This window comes from Numida meleagris, chromosome 1 (genome assembly GCF_002078875.1).
Source record: "Numida meleagris isolate 19003 breed g44 Domestic line chromosome 1, NumMel1.0, whole genome shotgun sequence".
NCBI lineage: Eukaryota > Metazoa > Chordata > Aves > Galliformes > Numididae > Numida > Numida meleagris.
This window is the reverse complement of record NC_034409.1, coordinates 826,450-844,085: the sequence shown is the minus strand read 5'-3', so window position 1 is coordinate 844,085 and position 17,636 is coordinate 826,450. Positions and strand designations below refer to the sequence as shown.

Genomic DNA, 17,636 nt, shown 5'->3' with positions numbered 1-17,636 from the left:
CCCCAATCCTACAATCCCATCCCCAATCCTACAATCCCATCCCCAATCCTACAATCCCATCCCCAATCCTACAATCCCATCCCCAATCCTACAATTCCAAAACCCCAATCCCAGCCTCAATCCTGCAGTTCCAGAACCCCAGTCCCAGCCCCAATCCTACAATCCCAGCCCCAGTCCTATAAGCCCGTGCCTGGGGAGACCAGGAGAGCAGCTTTGGGCTGGGGTCACCTGGTGACCTAATTGGCTGGGATCCCTAATTAGCAGGGACGACCAATTAGTTGCCAAGGAGCCTTAATGACTGGTGTCCCCCCCCCAGGCTCTCTGCATCCCCACCTTCCAGCTCCTTGAGCAGCCCAGTGGCCTCCAGAACCATCCCGACACCGTGGACGACCTCTTCCGCCTCGCAGCCAGGTACCTGTGTCCCCATTTCTCCACATCCCCATGTACCCATGTCCTTCGTGTCCTCATGTCCCTGAATCCTCACATCCCCATGTCCTCCGTGTCCCCACATCCCTGTGTTACTCACATTTCTGCATCTCCATGTCTCCAAGTCCTCCGTGTCCCTCTGTCCCTGCATCCCCATGTCCCCAGTTCCTCTGTGTCCCCGTGTCCCCTAATCCTCCGTGTTCCTGCATCTCCATGTCCCCATATCCCCCATTTCCCACACCTCTGTGTCCCCAAGTCCTCCATGTCCTCCTTTCCTCATGTCATATCCCCGTAACACGTTGTCACCACATCCCCCTGTCCTCATGTCACATTGTATCTCCCTATCCCTGTCCCCAGAACCTACCGTCCCCTGTCCCTATGTACCCATATCCCCCTCTCCTCACCCCCCCGTCCCCACATCATATCCCTCCATCCCCTTGTACCCATGTTCCCCCATCCCACTGTCCCAACATCATATCCCCCCATCCCCTTTTACCCATATCCCCCTGTCCCACTGTCCCCACATCATATCTCTCTCTCCCCATGCTCCCCCCATCCCCACACTCCATCCCCATGTCATATCCCCACGCTCTCCTCTCCCCATACCCCCCCATCCCCATCCCATTGTCCCCCCGTCCCCCCGCCCCCGTGGCACTGTCCCTGTCCCCAGGTTCATCCAGCGCAGCCCGGTGACGCTGCTGCGCAGCCAGGTGATGATCCCCATCCTGCAATGGGCCATCGCCGCCACCACGCTGGACCACCGCGATGCCAACTGCAGTGTCATGAAGTTCCTGCGTGACCTTGTGCACACCGGGGTGGCCAACGACGTGAGTGGCATTGGCGTGGGACGGGGAGGAGGGGACAGGGTGCCAAGTCTGGGGGTTGGAGATGGGGGTGGGGTTGAAGGAGGACATGGGGGAGGACATGGAGTTGGAAGAGGGTGTGGGGTTGGGTTGGGAGAGGATGTGGGATTGGGAGAGGGTGCAGGGTTGGGTTGGGAGAGGGTGCGGGGTTGAGAGGGGATGTGGGGTTGAGTTGGGAGAGGACAGTGTTGGAAGACATTGTGGGGTTGGGAGGGGATATGGGATGGAGTTGTGGGAGGATATGGGGTTGGGAGAAGACATGGGGTTGAAAGAGGATGTAGGATTGGGAGAGGGCATGGGGTTGGGAGGGGATACAGGATTGGGTTTGGTGGGGTTGTAGGGTTGGGGTTGGGACTGGGTTGGGACGTAGGATTGGAGTCAAAGAGGAGGTTGGGGTTGGAGGTTATGCAGGTTGGGGTTAGAATATTGGGGTTAGGGTTGGAGATTTGGGGTCAGGGTGATGCGGGGATGATGGTGGGTTGGGGTTGGAGATGGCGTAGGGTTGGAGATTTAGGGCTAGAAATGTAGGGTTAGGGGTGGAGGTTTGGGGTTATAGTCTTAGGGTTAGAATTGTGGGCTGAGCTTGTTGTTTCAGTGTCAGGGTTCGGGTTTTAGGGTTAGAGTGAAGATAAAGGTTTTAGGGTCAGAGTTTTAGAGTCAAGGTTAGGATTAGGGTTTTAGGGTCAGGGGTTAGGGTTAGGGTTTTAGGGTTAAGATTAGGATTCAGATTTTAGGGTTAGAGTTAAGGTTGGAGTTTTAAGGTTAGGATTGTAGTATTCGAGTGAGAGATTTAGTGTGAAGCTGACCTCCCCCACCCCCCCACAGCACGAGGAGGACTTTGAGCTGCGCACGGAGCTGATCGCACAGGTGCTGCGGCAGTTGGGGCAGCAGCTCGTCTCGCAGCTCCTGCACACCTGCTGCTTCTGCCTGCCACCCTACACACTGCCCGACGTGGCCGAGGTGCTCTGGGAGATCATGCAGAGCGACCGTGCGGTGAGCACCCATCATTGTGTCCCCTGTGTCCCCAGCCCCATATCCCCGTCTTCCTGCATCCCCATGTCCTCCACATCCCCATGTCACCGTGTCCCCACAGACCCGTGTCCATCTGTCCCCAGTGTCCTCATGTCTCCAACATCCCCACATCCCCATGTTCTTTTATCCCTTTGTCACCCACATCTCCATATCCCCATGTCCCCAAGTCCTCCACTTCTCTGCATCTTTGTGTCCCCATGTCCCTATACCCCTAGGTCCTCCACATCCCCAAATCCTCAGTGTCCCCGCACCCCCATGTCCTCCATGTCCCCATGTCCTTATATCTCTATTCCCCACAGCCCCAAGTCCACAATGGACCTGTGTCCCCACATCCCCCCCCATCTCCATGTCCCTGCAGCCCCATGTCCCCATATCTGTGTCCCTGTGTCTCTATATCTTCCATGTCCTTAATGCCCCCATGTCCCCCACGTCTCCATGCCCCTACATCCGTATCCTCATGTTCCCATGTTCCCGTGTCCCTATGTCTCCGTGTCCCTACATTACTGTGTCACCCATGTCCCTGTGATGTCTCCGTCTCCCCCTGTCACACAGAGGGACGCAGGGGGAGCACAGCACTCACCTCCCCCACTCTCCCCTCCCTGCAGACCTTCTGTCGGTGGCTGGAGAACTCCCTGAAGGCGCTGCCAAAGGAGACAACGGGGGGGGCCATCCAGGTGACGCACAAGCAGCTGACGGATTTCCACAAGCAGGTGACGAGGTGAGAGCCCAGAGACCCCAATTAGTGCCGGGAGCCCCACCCTCAATTAGTGACCAGAGCCTGGACCCCAGTATCTGGTGGGATCCCAGACCCCAGTTTGGGATGAGAGCCCGGACCCCAATATCTGATGGAATTGTCGGCCTCAGTTTGGGATCAGAGCCCACACCCCAGTACCTCATGGGACCCGAGCCCCCTGATGTGTCCCTGCCTGCAGACCCCCAGTGAGGGTTTCAGTCGCACCCTACATGGGGACGTCTGCCCAACCTGTGCTCCCACCGATCCCAAATGGGACTTTCCTCTCTGGCACCGTGTGGGTATTGCTGTGCCAAAGCCATCCCCAAGCTCCCAGCAGGTCCGTCTGTCCCCAGTGGGTCCATCTGTCCCAAACCACTGAGTGCACCCCCAACCCCTCTGTCCATCTCCATCCCTCTGTGCGTCGCCGCCACCCCCCTAATGCCCCTTCCCCTTGCAGTGCGGAGGAATGTAAGCAGGTCTGCTGGGCTCTGCGGGACTTCACCCGCCTATTCCGATAGCCTGCGCCCTGCACCCGGCACGGCGCCTGCCTCCCAGGTAAGGCACGGGGGACTGGGGACCACCATGGGCACAGCAGCCCCCCAGGGGCATTGCTGGGACTGGGGGCATCACATCAGGATGGGGACATCGTGTGGGACTGGGTTGCACTGGGGACATCACTTTGGATTGAGGCCATGGCACTGTGTTGGGTGGGGGACATTGCATTGAGTTGGTGACGTGGCACTGGGTGGGGCTGGGAACATTATGCTGTGCTGGGGACATGGCACTGTGTTAGGTTGGGGACATTGTGCTGTGTTGGGGACATCGTGTTGGGCTGCAGCCATTGAATTGTGTTGGGAGCACGGTGCTGGGTTGGGGACATTGATCTGGGTTTGGTTGGGGACATCGAGTTGGGCTGGAGCTGTCAAATTGGGTTGGGAACGTGGCGCTGGGTTGGGGACATGGTGCTTTATTGGGGACATTGTTCTAGGTTTGGTTGGGGACATGATGTTGGGTTGGGACATGGCACTGTTGAGTTGGGGACATCATGTTGGGTTGAGGACGTTGGGTTAGGGGCATTGTGTTAGGTTGGGGGTATTGGGTTGGGGACATAGCTCTGGGCTGGGGACATTGTTCTGCGTTTAGCTGGGGACATCATGTTGGGTTGGGGTCATGGTGTTGGGTTGGGGACACTGGGTGTGGGGCATGGCACTGGGCTGGGGACATTGTTCTGGGATCAGCTGGGGACATTGTGTTGGTTTGGGGACATCGCGTTGAGTTGGGGACATCACACTGGGCTGGGGTCATGGCGCTGTCTTGGGGACATTGGGTTGGGTTCAACTGGGGACATTGGGTTGGGTTCAACTGGGTGGGGCTGGGGACATCATGTTGGGTTGGCTGGGGACATGATCCCCCGCAGCCCACCCCTCCCCGGAACATCCCTTAATTAACAGAAGACAGAAACGAAGCCACCACGACTGGTCCCACAGCAGCAGCAGCCACCGCCGGGGGCCGCCCTCGCTCAGCGCCAGAGGAGCGTGCGGCTCAACACTGCGACCCCCCCCAAAAAAAAAACCAAACCAACCCCCCCACACCGGGACTGTGCCCTCAGCGAGCACCGAAAAGTACCAAACTTCCCTGAAATGACATCAAAAGAAGCCAGGGAAGAGCCCTGGGGAGGGGGCGGGCGGCCGAGGGGGGGTCCGCGCTCCCAGGGTTGGTGGTGGGGGGTGGGGACGCGGACTCGGCGCGGGGACGCGGCCGCGTGGGTCGGACTGCTTAAAATATATATTATATTTTTTCTTTTTTTCTTTTTTTTTTTTCCCAAATTTGGTGTTTGTTTTTTTTTTTTTTCTGGTTTTATTTTATTTTTTAATCGTTTTGGGGTTTTTTTTTGTTTTTGTTTTTTTTTTTTTGAGGGGAGAGCGCAGGGTTGGGGTGGGGGGTGGTTCAGCCGTGCGAGTGCAGGGACGGGGCCGGGCGTGCAGTTCCGTCTGGTGTTGTAGCCATCTCGAGAACAATAATAAAAAAAAAAAAAGATGCAAAAATGGAAAAAAAAAAATCGGTTTGGAAAAAAAAAAAAAAAAGAAAAAAAAAAACAACAACAAAAAACCAACCAGCCCGTGGTGGTCCTGTCTGCTTCCTGGGGCGGGGGGAGGGAGGGGTGAGGTGGGGCTCCAGATGTGCTCCAGATGTGTGTCCCAGATGTGCGGCTCCTGGAGCAGCTACGGTCCCGGGATGGTGATGTTCTACGGATGGTGGGGCTCCAGATGTGCTCCAGATGTGATTTTTGTAGATGATGTGCTCCGGGAGCAGCGAAGATCCAGGTATGGAGATGCTCTGTGTTTGGTGGTGCTCCAGATGTGTGCTCCAGATGTGCTCCTTGAGCAGCAACAGACCAGGTATGGCAATGTTCTGGGTCACAGGGTGCTCCAGGTGTGTTCCAGGAGCAGCTGGGCTCCGGGTATGGCAATGTTCTAGGTCAGGTGGTGCTCCAGGAGTAGCAATGTTCTGGGTATGGCAACGTCCTAGACATGGTGCTGCTCCAGATGTGCTCTAGGAGCTGCCATGGTCCTGGTATGGCAATGTTCCAGGTCTGGTGCTCCAGATGTGCTCCAGGGGCAGCCATGATCTGGGTGTGGCAGCGTTCCAGGCACGGCAGCGTTCTAGGCATGGTGGTGCTCCAGATGTGGTTTTACAGATGTACTCCAGGAGCAGCCACGCTCCAGGTAGGTCAGTGTTCTAGGTCCAGTGGTGCTCCAGATGTGGTTCTCCAGATGTCCTCCAGGAGCTGCGCTGTCCCCATAGCTCCACCCTCCCCATAGCGCTGAGGATGCCCCCCAAAACCCCTTGCCCCCCACCCCGCCAGGAAGGACCACGCACCCCATTTTCTCCCCATCCCTATGGCGGGGTGGGGGGGGGCTTCCATCCCCACATCACAGCGGGGGCCGTGGGCCGGGTTCCGGGCGCTGCTGCTGCTGCCAGAGGCGATGCAGCTCCTTGAACTGCTCCAGCAGCGCATCCTTCAGGTCGGGCTGCGAGATCTGCAGCGGGACGCTGTCAGCCGACCATGACAGCTCCCCTGAGAATAGCTCCAGCAGCAGCCGTGCCGCCACTGGCACCACCTGGGGTTGGGGGGGACATGTGTCACACGCGTCCCCATCGTGTCCCCAACGTGTCCCCCCCATCACATTTCCCATCACGTCTTCGCTGTGTCCCCAATGCTTGCCCTAGTGTATCCGCATTGTGTCCCCAATCTGTCCCCCAGCACATCACTGCCATGTCCCCATCCCGCCCCCAGTGTGTTCCCATCATGTCCCCATTGTGGCCCCAGCTCATCCCTGACGTGTCACCGCCATGTCTACAGTGTGTCCCCAACTCATCCTTACTCTGTCTCCATTGTGTCCCCAACACAAATCATCTCTGACATGTCACCACCCTGTCCCCAGTGTGTTCCCAACGTGTCCCCCTTGGGTCCCCAACTCATCCCTGACATGTCACTGCCATGTCCACAATGTGTCCCCAGTGTGTCACCACTCTGTCCCCAGTCCATTCCCCACTGGGTCCCCAGCTCATCCCTGACATGTCACCGCCATGTCCCCAGTGTGTCCCCAACTCATCCTTATCGCCTCCCCATTGTGTCCCCAACTTGTGCCTATCGTGTACCCCCTGTGTCCCCAATGCATCGCCATCATTTTCACTAATGTGTCCCCATCCTGTCCCCAAAGTGTTCCCATCATGTCCCCAGTGTGTCTCCAACGTTTCCCCATTACATCTCGCCCCGTGTCCCCAACACGTCCCCAAGGTGTTTCCCAACATGCCCTCATCATATCTCCGACACGTCCCCAGTGTGTCCCCAACTCGTCATCCCCATGTCCCTAGTGTGTCCCCAATGTGTCATGGCCATGTCCCCAACACATATTCATTTCATCCCCATTGTGTCCCCAACGTAGCCCCAGTGTGTCCCCAACTCATCCCTGACATGTCACCACCCTGTCCCCACTGTATCCCCAACCCATCCTCACTGTGTGCCCATCATGTCCCCACTGAGTCCTCAGCTCATCCCTGACATGTCACCACCATGTCCCCATTGTGTCCCCAACCCATCCTTAATGCGTCCCCGATGTGTCCCTAGTGCGTTCCCAACATGTCCCCATTGAGTCCCCAGCTCATCCCTGACACATCACCACGTCTCCATTGTGTCCCCAACATGTCACCTCCATGTCCCCAACACATCCTCATCCTGTCCCCAACACGTGTCCCAACAAGTGCCTATTGTGTCCCCAACACATCCTGAATGCATCCCCCAACATTGCGTCCCCAACCCATCTCCATCGTGTCCCCATTGTGTCCCCGCCATGTCCCCCCACCTGCACGGTGATGAGTTTCTTCTCCCTGGGTCTGTGGTCGGGCCACTCCTCCCCGAAGCACAGGAAGACCTCGAAGGGCGGCGGCGTGGGGCTCTGCCCCTTCTGGAACAGGATGAGCCCTGGGGGGCACCGCCCGATGTCACCCGATGTCACCTCCCCCCACCCCAGTGCTGACCAATGTCCCCATCGGCCAGACTCCTCCCGTGCCACCCCATGTCCCTGTGGGCTGATGGGTGTCCCTCCGTGCTGGCTGATGTCCCCAGTGCCACCTGAGGTCCCCATGGGCTCTCCAGTGTCCCCCTCAATGCCACCTGGTGTCCCTATGGGCTTCATGATGTCCCCCAAGGCCACCTGGTGTCCCCTTTGCCACCTGATGTCCCCATGGATTCTCTGGTGTCCCCAAGGCCACCTGGTGTCCCTATGGGCTTCATAATGCCCCCCAATGCCACTTGATGTCTCCATGGACTCCCCAGTGTCCCCACTGCCCCCCCACCCCAATGTCCCCAGTGCTACCTGATGTCCCCATGGACTCCTTGACATCCCCAGTGCCACCTGATGTCCCTTCATGGTGTCCCCCACTGCCATCTGATGATGTCCCCATTGCAACCCCCCCCCCCAATGTCCCCAGTGCCACCTGATGTCCCTTCATGGTGCCCCCCAGTGCCACCTGATGATCCCATGGACTCCCTGGTGCCCCCTAATGCCACCTGACATCCCCATGCGCTCCCCCCCGCCCCCTCCCCCAGTGCCACTCACCGTCAAGGAACCGCTGGAGGCTGAACACCTGGACCCTCCTCTCCCTCTCCATGGGGTTGGGCCGGGGGTCGAGGTGGGGGTCCTGGGGAGGGGCGCAGGGTCCGTCCCAAAACACTTTGCAGCGACAGAGGCGGGTGGCGTAGAGGTCCTGCCCTCCCAGCTCCAGGAGGAGCCCCCGCTCCATCGCTCCCAGCAAGGTGCGGGTGTAGCGGCGCTGCTTGTCGTGCGGGATCCCCTCGGGGTCGGGGAAGGGAACCTGCTGCAGCTCGGGGTGCCCCAGGAGGTCGGGGCGCTGCAAGGTGGGGGGCAGGGACCCCCCGTGGGACAGGCGGCAGCCCAGGGGGTGGCTGACGGTCAGGGAGCTCACCCGCCGCCCACGGTACTGGAAGCGCAGCTCCAGGTCCGTCACTGCGGGGATGGGGGGGGTTGGTGGCTTTGGGATGGGGGGTATTCCACGCGGGGGAACCCTACAGCTCCATGGGTAACTGTGTCGTCGTCCCACCCTGACCCCATGGCCATCCACCCCATATCCTCCCCACCCTATGCCCACCCACCCTACAACCATCCAGCTCCACGCCCACCCACTCCATTGTCATCCCCCCATGCCCAGTGACCCTATATCCCCCCCAAGCCCACCCACCCCACTGTCATCTACTCGACCCCATACCCTATGACCCCCAAATCCCCTCAACCCCACAGCCAACCACCCCACGTCCCCCCAACCCATGGCCAGTGACCCCATAACCCCTCACCCCATGGCCACCCCATACTCACACCCGGCCACTCCATACTCACACCCACCCACCCCACAGCCACCCCATTCCCATGGCCACCCACCCCATGGCCACCCCACAGCCACGTCCAACCACCCTATGGCCACCCCATGGCCACCCCACAGCTATATCCACCCACCCCATACCTAAGTCCACCCTTCCCATGACCGCCCCATATCCATGGCCACTCCATATCCATCCACCCCACAGCCACCCCATACCCATATCCATGGTCACCCCATACCCATATCCAACCACCCCATACCTGTGGCTGCCCCAAATCCACATTCACCCACCCCACACCCTGTCCCCCTCCCCTGGCACTTACGGGGCAGCAGGTGGGGGCTGGCCAGCAGGTTGGGGACACCATGCTCCAGGAGTGCTGGGGGGCCCGGGAGGGGCAGTTGTGGGGTCAGCTGCGGGGTCAGCTGTGGGGTCAGCTCAGGGGGCAGTTCGGGGGGCACAAAGGGCACCGTGGGGTCAGCACTGACAAACGAGGGGTGCTCCTCGGGCCAGGGGGGCACTGGGTCCCTTCTGCAGTCTGGGGTACAGTGGGATGAGGGGGCAGCCAGGGGAGCCCCCACACCACTGCTCCCCACAGGGTGCCTGCCCCACATCAACCCCTCCCCCCACCCCAATGATCCTCTATGGAGAGCCCCTGCGCCACTGACTGCCCCCATAGGTGCCCAACCCTGCTGCCCCCCATGTGGCATCCACACTCCATCGACTCCATGGGGGGTCTTTCTCCCCTACTGCCCCCCATGAGATGCCCCACGTCACCCCTCCCCCACCCCACTGACTGTCCCCCATGGGGTTCCTCTCTCCCTACTTCTCCCCATGGGGTCCCCCAACTTCACTGATCCCCCACAGGGTGCCCCAATCCCATTGTCTCCCATGGGGCATTCCCACCCCACTGCCCCCCCATAGGATGCCTCCACCCCATTATTCCCCCATAGGGCACCCCATATGCCTGCTGACCATCGATGCTCAGAGACATCAGTTGCTGCAGCTGCAGGGAGAGAGCAGGTGGTTATGGAGTGCAGGACTCCCAAAGTGTGGGGTGAGGGTCCCCCAAGTGGGGTACCCTCAAGTGCACGGTGGGGGCCAGTACCTCACTGACGTCTTCCTCCTCCTCCTCTTCCTCCCCACCGCAGCTGAAGTCATCCCCAGTCACCGTGTCTGTGAGGAAAGAACGGGGCCCCATGGGGTGCTGAGACCCCATAGCACCCATAGCAACTTGTGGAGTGCCAGGTTCTTACAGGGTGAAGGGACACTGCAGGGTGTTGAGCCCCACAGACTCCATGTCACTTACGGAATATTGGTACCCCACACGACCCCATGTCCCCACACCAGTCCCCCTCGAAGCCCCATACCTGCTCCGTCAGGCCCACAGACCTCATACACCTTGTAGGGCCGGGGCGGCACAGCGCGGGTGCCGTCGTAGCGCAGGCGGAACTCGCGGCTCTTGTTGAGGGCGCAGCGCAGCGTCGCCTTCCACTTGGCAGGATCCGGCTCGTCCCGCCCTGCAAGGAACTTCCCCGTCTCTGCTGCCCATGCCTGTGGGGTCATCAGGGTCAGTGGTGTCAGGGTCACTGGGGTGGGGTCAGTGGGTTGGGATTACTGGCGTTGGGGTCATTGGATTGGGGTTAGTTGGTTGGGGTCATCATGGTTGGATTCGGGTCATCAGGTTGGGGTCATCGGGGTTGGGGTCATTGGGTTGAGGTCATGATAGTTGGGTTGGGGTCATTGGGTTGCTGTTATTAGGGTGGGATTTTGGGGGTTGTGGTCATTATGGATGGTGCATTTGGGGCATTAGGGTTACAGTCATTGGGCTAGGGTCATTGGGGTCATCTGGTTGGGGTTATTGGGGTCACTGGGTCGGGGTCATTGTGTTGGCAGTTTCTGGGGTCGTCAGGGTTACGGTTTGTTGGGGTTGGGGTCATCAGAGTTGTGTTAGGGTCAGTGGTGTCTGGGTCATTGGGGTGGAGTTATTGGGGTCATCAGGATGGAGTCAGTGGGATCAGTGGGTTGGGAGTATTGGTGTTGGGGTCATTGGGGTGGGATTAGTGGGGTTGGGGTCATCATGGTTGGATTGGGGTCACTACATTGGGGTCATTGGGGTTGGGATCATGATGGTTGGGTTGAGGTCATTGGGTTGGGATCACAATGGTTGGGTTGGGGTCATTGGGTTGCGGTTATTGAGGTGCGGTTATTGGGGTTGGGGTCATCATGGGCTCATTGGGGTCATTGGAGATGGGGCTAGTGGACTGGGATTTGTGGGGTCATTGGGGATGGGGTTATTGGGTTGGAGTCACTGGGGTCCATGGGGTCACTGAGTTGGGGTTACTGGGGTCATCAAGGTTGGGGCCATTATGGAGTGGGTCATTAGGGAGAGGATCATTAGGGTTCAGGTTTGAGGCATTAGGGTTGGTTTAGAGTCATTAGGTTTAGGGTTTGGGGTTTGACTCATTAGGGTTGGGTTTGGGCCTGTAAGTTTGGGGTTTGGGCCACTAGGGTTGGTTTAGGGTTGTTGGGGTTCATCTTAGGGTCATTAGTGTTAGGGTTTGGGCCATTAGGATTGGGATTTAGCTCATTAAGATTGGGATTTGGGCCACTAGGGATGAGTTAGGGCCACAAAGTTTGGTGTTATGGTCACTAGGGTTGGCATAGGGCCACGAGGGTTGGGGTTTGCAGCATGGGGTTTGAGGTTTGGGTCATTAGGGTTGGGATTTGGGTCATTAAGTTTAGGGTTTGGGGCATTGGGGTTGGGGTTTGGTTACTAAAGTTGACCTAGGGCCAATAGGGCTGGAGTTTGGACCACGAGGTTTGGAGTTACGGACACTAGGTTTGGGGTTTGGACCGCTAGGATTGAGGTTTGGGCCACTAGGGTTGGAGTTTGGGCCATTAGGGTTGGGTTAGCATCATTAGGGTTGGAGTTTGGGTCATCAATTTTAGGATTATAGTCATTAGGGTTGGGGTTTGGGCCACTAGGGTTGGGAGTTGGCTCATTAATTTTAGGGTTTGCATGATTAGGATTGGGTTAGAGTCATTAGGATTGGGATTTGGCTCATTAGGGTTGGGGATATGGCCACTAGGGTTGGGGTTTGGGTCATTAGGATTGGAACTGGGTCACTAGGGTTCGGTAAGGGCCAGAAGAGTTGGGGTTTCAGCCACCAGGGTTGCGTCAGAGTCATTAGGACTGGGATTTGGGCCACTAGGGTTGGGGTTATGGCCACCGGGGTTGAGGTTGGGGTCATTATGGTTGGATTTGGTCCACTAGGGTTGAGTTTGGGCCACCAGGGTTAAGGTTTAAGCCAACAGGGTTGGGGTTTGGGCCACCAGGGTTGGGGTTAGGGTCTTTATGGTTGGGTTTGGGCCACCGGGGTTAGGGTTAGGGCCACCAGCGTTCAGGTTCAGGTCGTTCCAGCCATCAGATCGTCCAGGATCACCTTGAAGACGGTATCATCATCGCCGCTGTGCGTCGGGAGGTGCCGCGTGGCGTGGTGCCACGGGACCACAAAGAGCCGGCGCCGAGAGTCCACCCAGCGCAGCCCTGGGAAACGCCCGCTGTCCACCTGGGCCACCAACCATGGGCGCAGGCGCACGCGGCGCGGCACCGGGGACGCCATCAGGGACAGGAGGGGACACCAGGAGATGTCGTACGGTGATGGGGACGTGACGCAGCGTGGCACGCGGTGATGCACGGTGGGGAGCTGTGTGATGCAGTGGTGGAGATGCTGTGGCTAATGATGGGTATTTGTGGTCATTCAAGAGGGGCTGTCACCTCTGGTCAGCCATCATTCATGGTCATCTGTCACTTGTGGTCACCTCTGGTCACCCATGGTCACCTGTCATCTCTGGTCACCTCTGGTCACCCAACACTCATGGTTACCTGCCACTTATGGTCACTCGTGGTCACCTCCTGTCACGCATGGTCATCTCTCACCTCTGGTCACCTCTGGTCACTCATGGTCTTCTGTCACCCATGATCACCCATGGTCATCTGTCACTTAAGTCACCCATAGTCACCTCTGGTCACCTGCAGCCATTTGTCACCCACGATCACCTCTGGTCACTTATGATCACCTCTGGTCACCCAACACCCATGGTCACCTGTCACCTGTGGTCACTTCTGATCACCTATCAACCATGGTCACATGTCACCCACAACCACCAATGGTCACTCGTAGTCATCTGTCACCCACTGTCATCCACAATAACCTCTGATCGCTCACGGTCACCCTACACCCATGGTCACCTCTGGTCACCTCCGGTCATCTCTGGTCACCCAATATCCATGGTCATGGGTCACCCATTATCACCTCTGGTTTCCCATGGTCACCCAGCCCCCTTGTCATCTGCCACTTATGGTCACCCACAGTCACCTCTGGTCATGGATCGCCCATGGCCACCTGCCACCCATGGCCACCAATGGTCACCCATGGTCATCTGTCACCTACGGTCACCTCTGGTCACCTCCAGTCACCTACTGCCCTTGGTCACCTCTGGTCATCCCTCACCTATGCTTTTTAGGGTGACCTGTCACATCTGTGCTAATGATGGTCCCCTGTGGTCCCCTCTATGACAACTTACGGTCACTCCGTCACCTCCGGTGTCCCACCCCCTCCTGTCACCTCTCACCTTCGGTCACGGTTGATGTCCCACCCCACCCAGCCACCTCCGCTCACCCCTCACACCCTGCCACCCCAAAAGTGTCACATGGGTCACATGGTGACATCGGCCATCCCTGGGGACACAGGGTGGGGATGATGACAAAAACTGGGACCGAAAGAGGAACTGGTCCCTATGCCCCATGGAAAGGAGAAGTGACACTACGGGGTGGGGTGGGGGCTGGAGGGGGAGGGGAGACATGAGGCCACCGCGCCATGAAGACCCCATAAAGGCACCGAGATGCCATCTGGAAGCTCCCACAGTCCCACCGCAAAGCCCCCCAAGATGCCAACATGATGCCACCATGATGTCACCGTGGAGCCCCTCAGGATGTCACCACAATCCCACTATGGAGCTCCCCCAAGATGCCACCAAGATGCTACTGTGATCCCACCATGGCATCACCAAGATGCCACCACGATGCCACCATCGAGCCCTCCCAAGACACCACCATGAAGCCCCCCAGGATGCCACCATGGAGCCCACCAAGATGCCACCATGATCCCACCACAAAGTCCCCATGAAGACCCCCAGATGCCACCACGAAGCCTCCCTAGATGCCGCCACCAAGCCCCTCAGATGCCACAACGACCCCACCAAGAACCCACCATGAAGACCCCATAACCCTGCCCGCTGCCCCACAAGACCCCTTCGTGGACCCCTTCCTCCACACTCACCACTCTCCAGCACCACTCGCTGCTCGCCTCCAAACACACTTCCTCCCTTATTAGCATCTCGTTTGCATACCGCGCGCCATGCCCCCGTCCCGTGACGCGAGGGGGTGGGGGCGAACCCTGCCACTTTAAGGTGGGCCTCACCAGCGTTGCCGCTTTAAGAATCTCTCCTCCCGCCCCCTCCACGCAGCGATTGGCTGCGCTCTCCTCACTCCCGCACGCCATTGGCTGAGAGCAGCGCGGGGGAGGGCTCTTCCGCTTCTGGTCGGGTTGCCTGGCAACGCGCGGCCTGGGGCCGGAATGATTGATTAGTTCTTAATATCACTTTTATTACTATCATTACCATTACTATTATTATTTTTTTCCTCCTTTTCGTGACGACCGCTATTACTACTTTTATTATTTTTATTGTTCTCGAGATTATTGCCATCATCGTTATATTTTAGACTGTTATCATAGTTTCCACTATTGCTTATTATCATTATCATCATTAATTATTGAATTATATAAACATTTATGGTTTTATATTAACACAATATCTCTAGATAATACAATAACACTATATAATAATACAATAATGTTATCATTTAATATTATTATTAACATTGCTAATAGGATTAATTTTATTAATAACAATATTATGATTATTGCCCCAAATCACCCATTGTTCCTATTATTATCACTACATTTATTATTATTATTATTATTACTACTATTATTATTGCCCAGCTTCCCCCCTTTCATCACTATTTTTTATTCCCATTATTATTAATATAAACATTTTAACCGTTATTAGTGCCTCAATTCCCCCGTTATTCCCATTTTTATATTTCCTATTTTTGATTAATACCCCGTTATTATTAGCAGCAATATTTTTCTGATTTCTGCCCCAAATTTATCGCCACATTTAATACAGTTATTCTTCACTCTAATACTATTAATACATTACTTATTATCTTTATTATTAAATGCACTAGCCCCCTCCATTATCACCACTTTGATCGCTGTATTTCCAATTATTGATTATTACTCCATTATTAACATTATGATTAGTGCCTCAATTCCCCTTGTTATACCACTACGTGTCATTGAGAACACAATTATTACTGATAAGGTTTATTATTTTTGTTATTATGTGCCCCAAACCCCCATTATTTCCCCCTTTTTTAGGGTCCCCTTTGGGGCCCCCCATTTGGGGTTCCCATTTTGAGGGTCCACTTTTTTAGGGGTTCAATTTGGGGGTCCCCTTTGGGGGGTCTCCTTTTAGGGGTCCCTTTTAGGAGTTCCCATTTTGGGGTTTCCGTATTGGGGTTCCTATTTTGGGGGTCTCCTTTTTTAGGAGATCCATTTGGGGGTCCCATTTTGGGGTGTCCCTTTTGGGGTCTCCATTTGGGGTCCCCTTTATTAGAGGTTCCATTTGCAGATCCCCTTTTGGAGTTCCCATTTTGGGGCACCATTTGGGGATCCCCTTTTGGAGTTCCCATTTTGGGGCTCCATTTGGGGTCTCCGTTTCTGGGGTTCCAATTTTGGGGGTCCCCTTTTTTAGGGTTCCTATTTGGGGTCCCCCTACTGGGGTTCTCATTCTGGGGGTCCCCTCTTTTAGGGGTCCCACTTAGGCTCTCCGTTTGAGGTTCCCCTTCTTAGGGGTTCCATTTCGGGTTCCTCTTTTGTAGTTCCCATTTGGGATCTTCATTTTTTGCTCCCCCTATTGGGATTTGCACATTTGGGGTTCCCTTTTTTATGGGTCCCATTTGGGACCCCTCTTTTGAGGTCCCTCTTTTGGGGGCTCCCTTTTTTAGGGCTTCCATTTGGGGTCCTCCTTTTGCCGCCCTCATTTCGGGGGTCCCCTTTTGGGGCTCCCATTTTGGGGGTCCTCCCTTTGGGCTCCTCTCTGTCCCACCGCACTCTATGGTTCGCGCTCCCTCCCATCCCACCCCGCTCTGCGGTCGTACGCCGGGCGCTGTGGCGCCGCCTGGCGGTGAACCACGCACTGCGCACGTCGCCTCCTCAACTCTGCGCACGCACCCGCCCCGCTTGGCCCCGCCCCTTCCGTGGGGTCACTTCCGGCTGTGGGCGCTGCGGCGCGGCCCAGGTGGGATGGGGCCGGGCGGCGGTGAAAGGGCAGCAGGAGGGACTGGGGGGAGGGGGCTGTCCCAGGGGTAGGTCAGGGTCAAAGGGCATAGAGATGGGACTCAGTCAACGGGCATCGGGGGCCAGGGGTCAGAGGGCATAGAGGTAGGGCAGGAAAAGAGGACACCGGGGGATCTGGGTGCGGGGCGGGGGTTCAGTTCGCAGCGGTGGGATGCAGCTGCCGCCGTAGGGCTCTCACGGCCGCCCCCTCCCCGCAGCCCCCCGCCATGGCCCTGGCCCTGCTGCCCGCCCGCTGCCTGCGCCGCCTGCTCCTCCGCCCCCCCCAGCTCCCAGCCCCATCCCGGGGCTTGACCGGGCCCCGGGGGGGTCCGCCCCCAGCCCTGCCCCTGGGCCGGCGCGTGGCCGTGGTGGCGGCGGTGGGGGGCGCGGCGACGGGGGCCTGGCTCTACTTGCGGGCCCGCAAAGAGCGGGAGCGGCGGGAGCGACGGCGGCGAGAGCTGCGGGCGTTGGCGCTGGGGCAGGGCAACTTCCAGCTGGTGGATCACCGCGGGCAGCCCCGCTGCAAGGCCGACTTCCGCGGGCAGTGGGTGCTGCTTTACTTCGGCTTCACGCACTGCCCCGACGTCTGCCCCGAGGAGCTGGAGAAGCTGAGCCGGGCGGTGGAGCTGCTGGACCGCGACGCGGCTCTGCCACGGGTGCAGCCGCTCTTCATCACCGTGGACCCCGAGCGCGACGACGTGGCGGCGGTGGCTCGCTACGTGCGGGATTTCCACCCTCGGCTGCTGGGGCTGACGGGGACCCCCGAGCAGGTGCGGGCGGTGAGCGGCGCCTACCGCGTTTACGCCAGCGCCGGGCCCAAGGACGAGGACGGTGACTACATCGTGGACCACACCATTATCATCTACCTGCTGGGCCCCGACGGGCTCTTCCTGGACTACTACAACCGCAGCAAGACGGCCGCTAAGATCGCCGAGAGCGTGCGGCGGCACATGGAGAGCTACGAGCCGCTCCTCGACTGAGCGCCGCAGCCCCATAGGGCTTGGCCAGGAGTGGGGGGGGGACAACCTCTCTAGAACCAACTCTGCCTGCTGGCGGCACCCACCCCCGGGGGACGCTTTGTCAATGTCACCAGAAACAAGGCCGCCTTTTTTTTTTTTACCAAAGTTGGGAGGTTTATTGCTGAGAGCAAGGGGAGCCCTGGTGCTGTGGGATCGTAGGGGACGGGGACTGTACAGAATGGAGGGGGGGGA

The 17,636-nt window shown here is 57.8% G+C and overlaps 4 protein-coding genes across 8 annotated transcripts in view; 2 read left to right on the top strand and 2 right to left on the bottom strand.

Annotated features, from left to right (window-relative positions):
- Positions 1-4,626, top strand: part of TNPO3 (transportin 3) — a 20,904-nt gene extending 16,278 nt beyond the window's left edge. For both annotated transcript variants that reach the window (XM_021384209.1, XM_021384208.1), the window contains exons 18-23: positions 317-411; positions 1,097-1,253; positions 2,115-2,282; positions 2,927-3,039; positions 3,512-3,609; positions 4,506-4,626. In XM_021384209.1, coding sequence (XP_021239884.1) covers positions 317-411; positions 1,097-1,253; positions 2,115-2,282; positions 2,927-3,039; positions 3,512-3,572 — 594 coding nt within the window. In that variant the 3' untranslated portion in view covers positions 3,573-3,609; positions 4,506-4,626. The remainder of the gene's footprint in view (positions 1-316; positions 412-1,096; positions 1,254-2,114; positions 2,283-2,926; positions 3,040-3,511; positions 3,610-4,505) is intronic.
- IRF5 (interferon regulatory factor 5) lies at positions 4,951-14,535 on the bottom strand. 4 transcript variants are annotated; one of them, XM_021384210.1, is made up of 9 exons: positions 14,299-14,535; positions 12,400-12,693; positions 10,324-10,507; positions 10,062-10,129; positions 9,929-9,959; positions 9,279-9,491; positions 8,178-8,585; positions 7,422-7,540; positions 4,955-6,176 (listed from the first exon to the last, which is right to left on the bottom strand). In XM_021384210.1, exons 1-9 carry the CDS (start codon positions 14,518-14,520, stop codon positions 5,988-5,990), a joined length of 1,728 nt encoding a protein of 575 aa, XP_021239885.1. In that variant the 5' UTR covers positions 14,521-14,535; the 3' UTR covers positions 4,955-5,987. The 4 variants fall into 4 exon arrangements, with proteins under 4 accessions (XP_021239888.1, XP_021239885.1, XP_021239886.1 ...); XM_021384211.1 differs by having other exon boundaries at positions 12,400-12,663; XM_021384213.1 differs by lacking the exon at positions 12,400-12,693 and having other exon boundaries at positions 4,951-6,176.
- On the top strand, positions 16,336-17,549 carry LOC110392254 (protein SCO2 homolog, mitochondrial). Its single transcript, XM_021384354.1, has one exon. The coding sequence runs from the start codon at positions 16,653-16,655 to the stop codon at positions 17,403-17,405; it is 753 nt and encodes a 250-aa protein (XP_021240029.1). The 5' UTR covers positions 16,336-16,652; the 3' UTR covers positions 17,406-17,549.
- The window catches only part of NCAPH2 (non-SMC condensin II complex subunit H2), a gene marked incomplete in the record, with an annotated part of 9,796 nt that continues 9,717 nt past the window's right edge, over positions 17,558-17,636 (bottom strand). Inside the window, 1 exon segment of the mRNA XM_021384352.1 lies at positions 17,558-17,636.

Bases quoted from the DNA above. Each gene is read 5' to 3' on its own strand.
- IRF5 (XM_021384210.1), bottom strand. From the start codon at position 14,520: ATGGCGTGCGGGAGTGAGGAGAGCGCAGCCAATCGCTGCGTGGAGGGG. The intron at 12,694-14,298 runs GTGAGTGTGGAG...ACCCATCATTAG, and splicing joins GCGAGTGGTGCTGGAGAGTG to CCACAGCATCTCCACCACTG. The intron at 7,541-8,177 runs GTGAGTGGCACT...GGTGCCCCCCAG, and splicing joins CCTCCAGCGGTTCCTTGACG to GGCTCATCCTGTTCCAGAAG.
- LOC110392254 (XM_021384354.1), top strand. From the start codon at position 16,653: ATGGCCCTGGCCCTGCTGCCCGCCCGCTGCCTGCGCCGCCTGCTCCTC.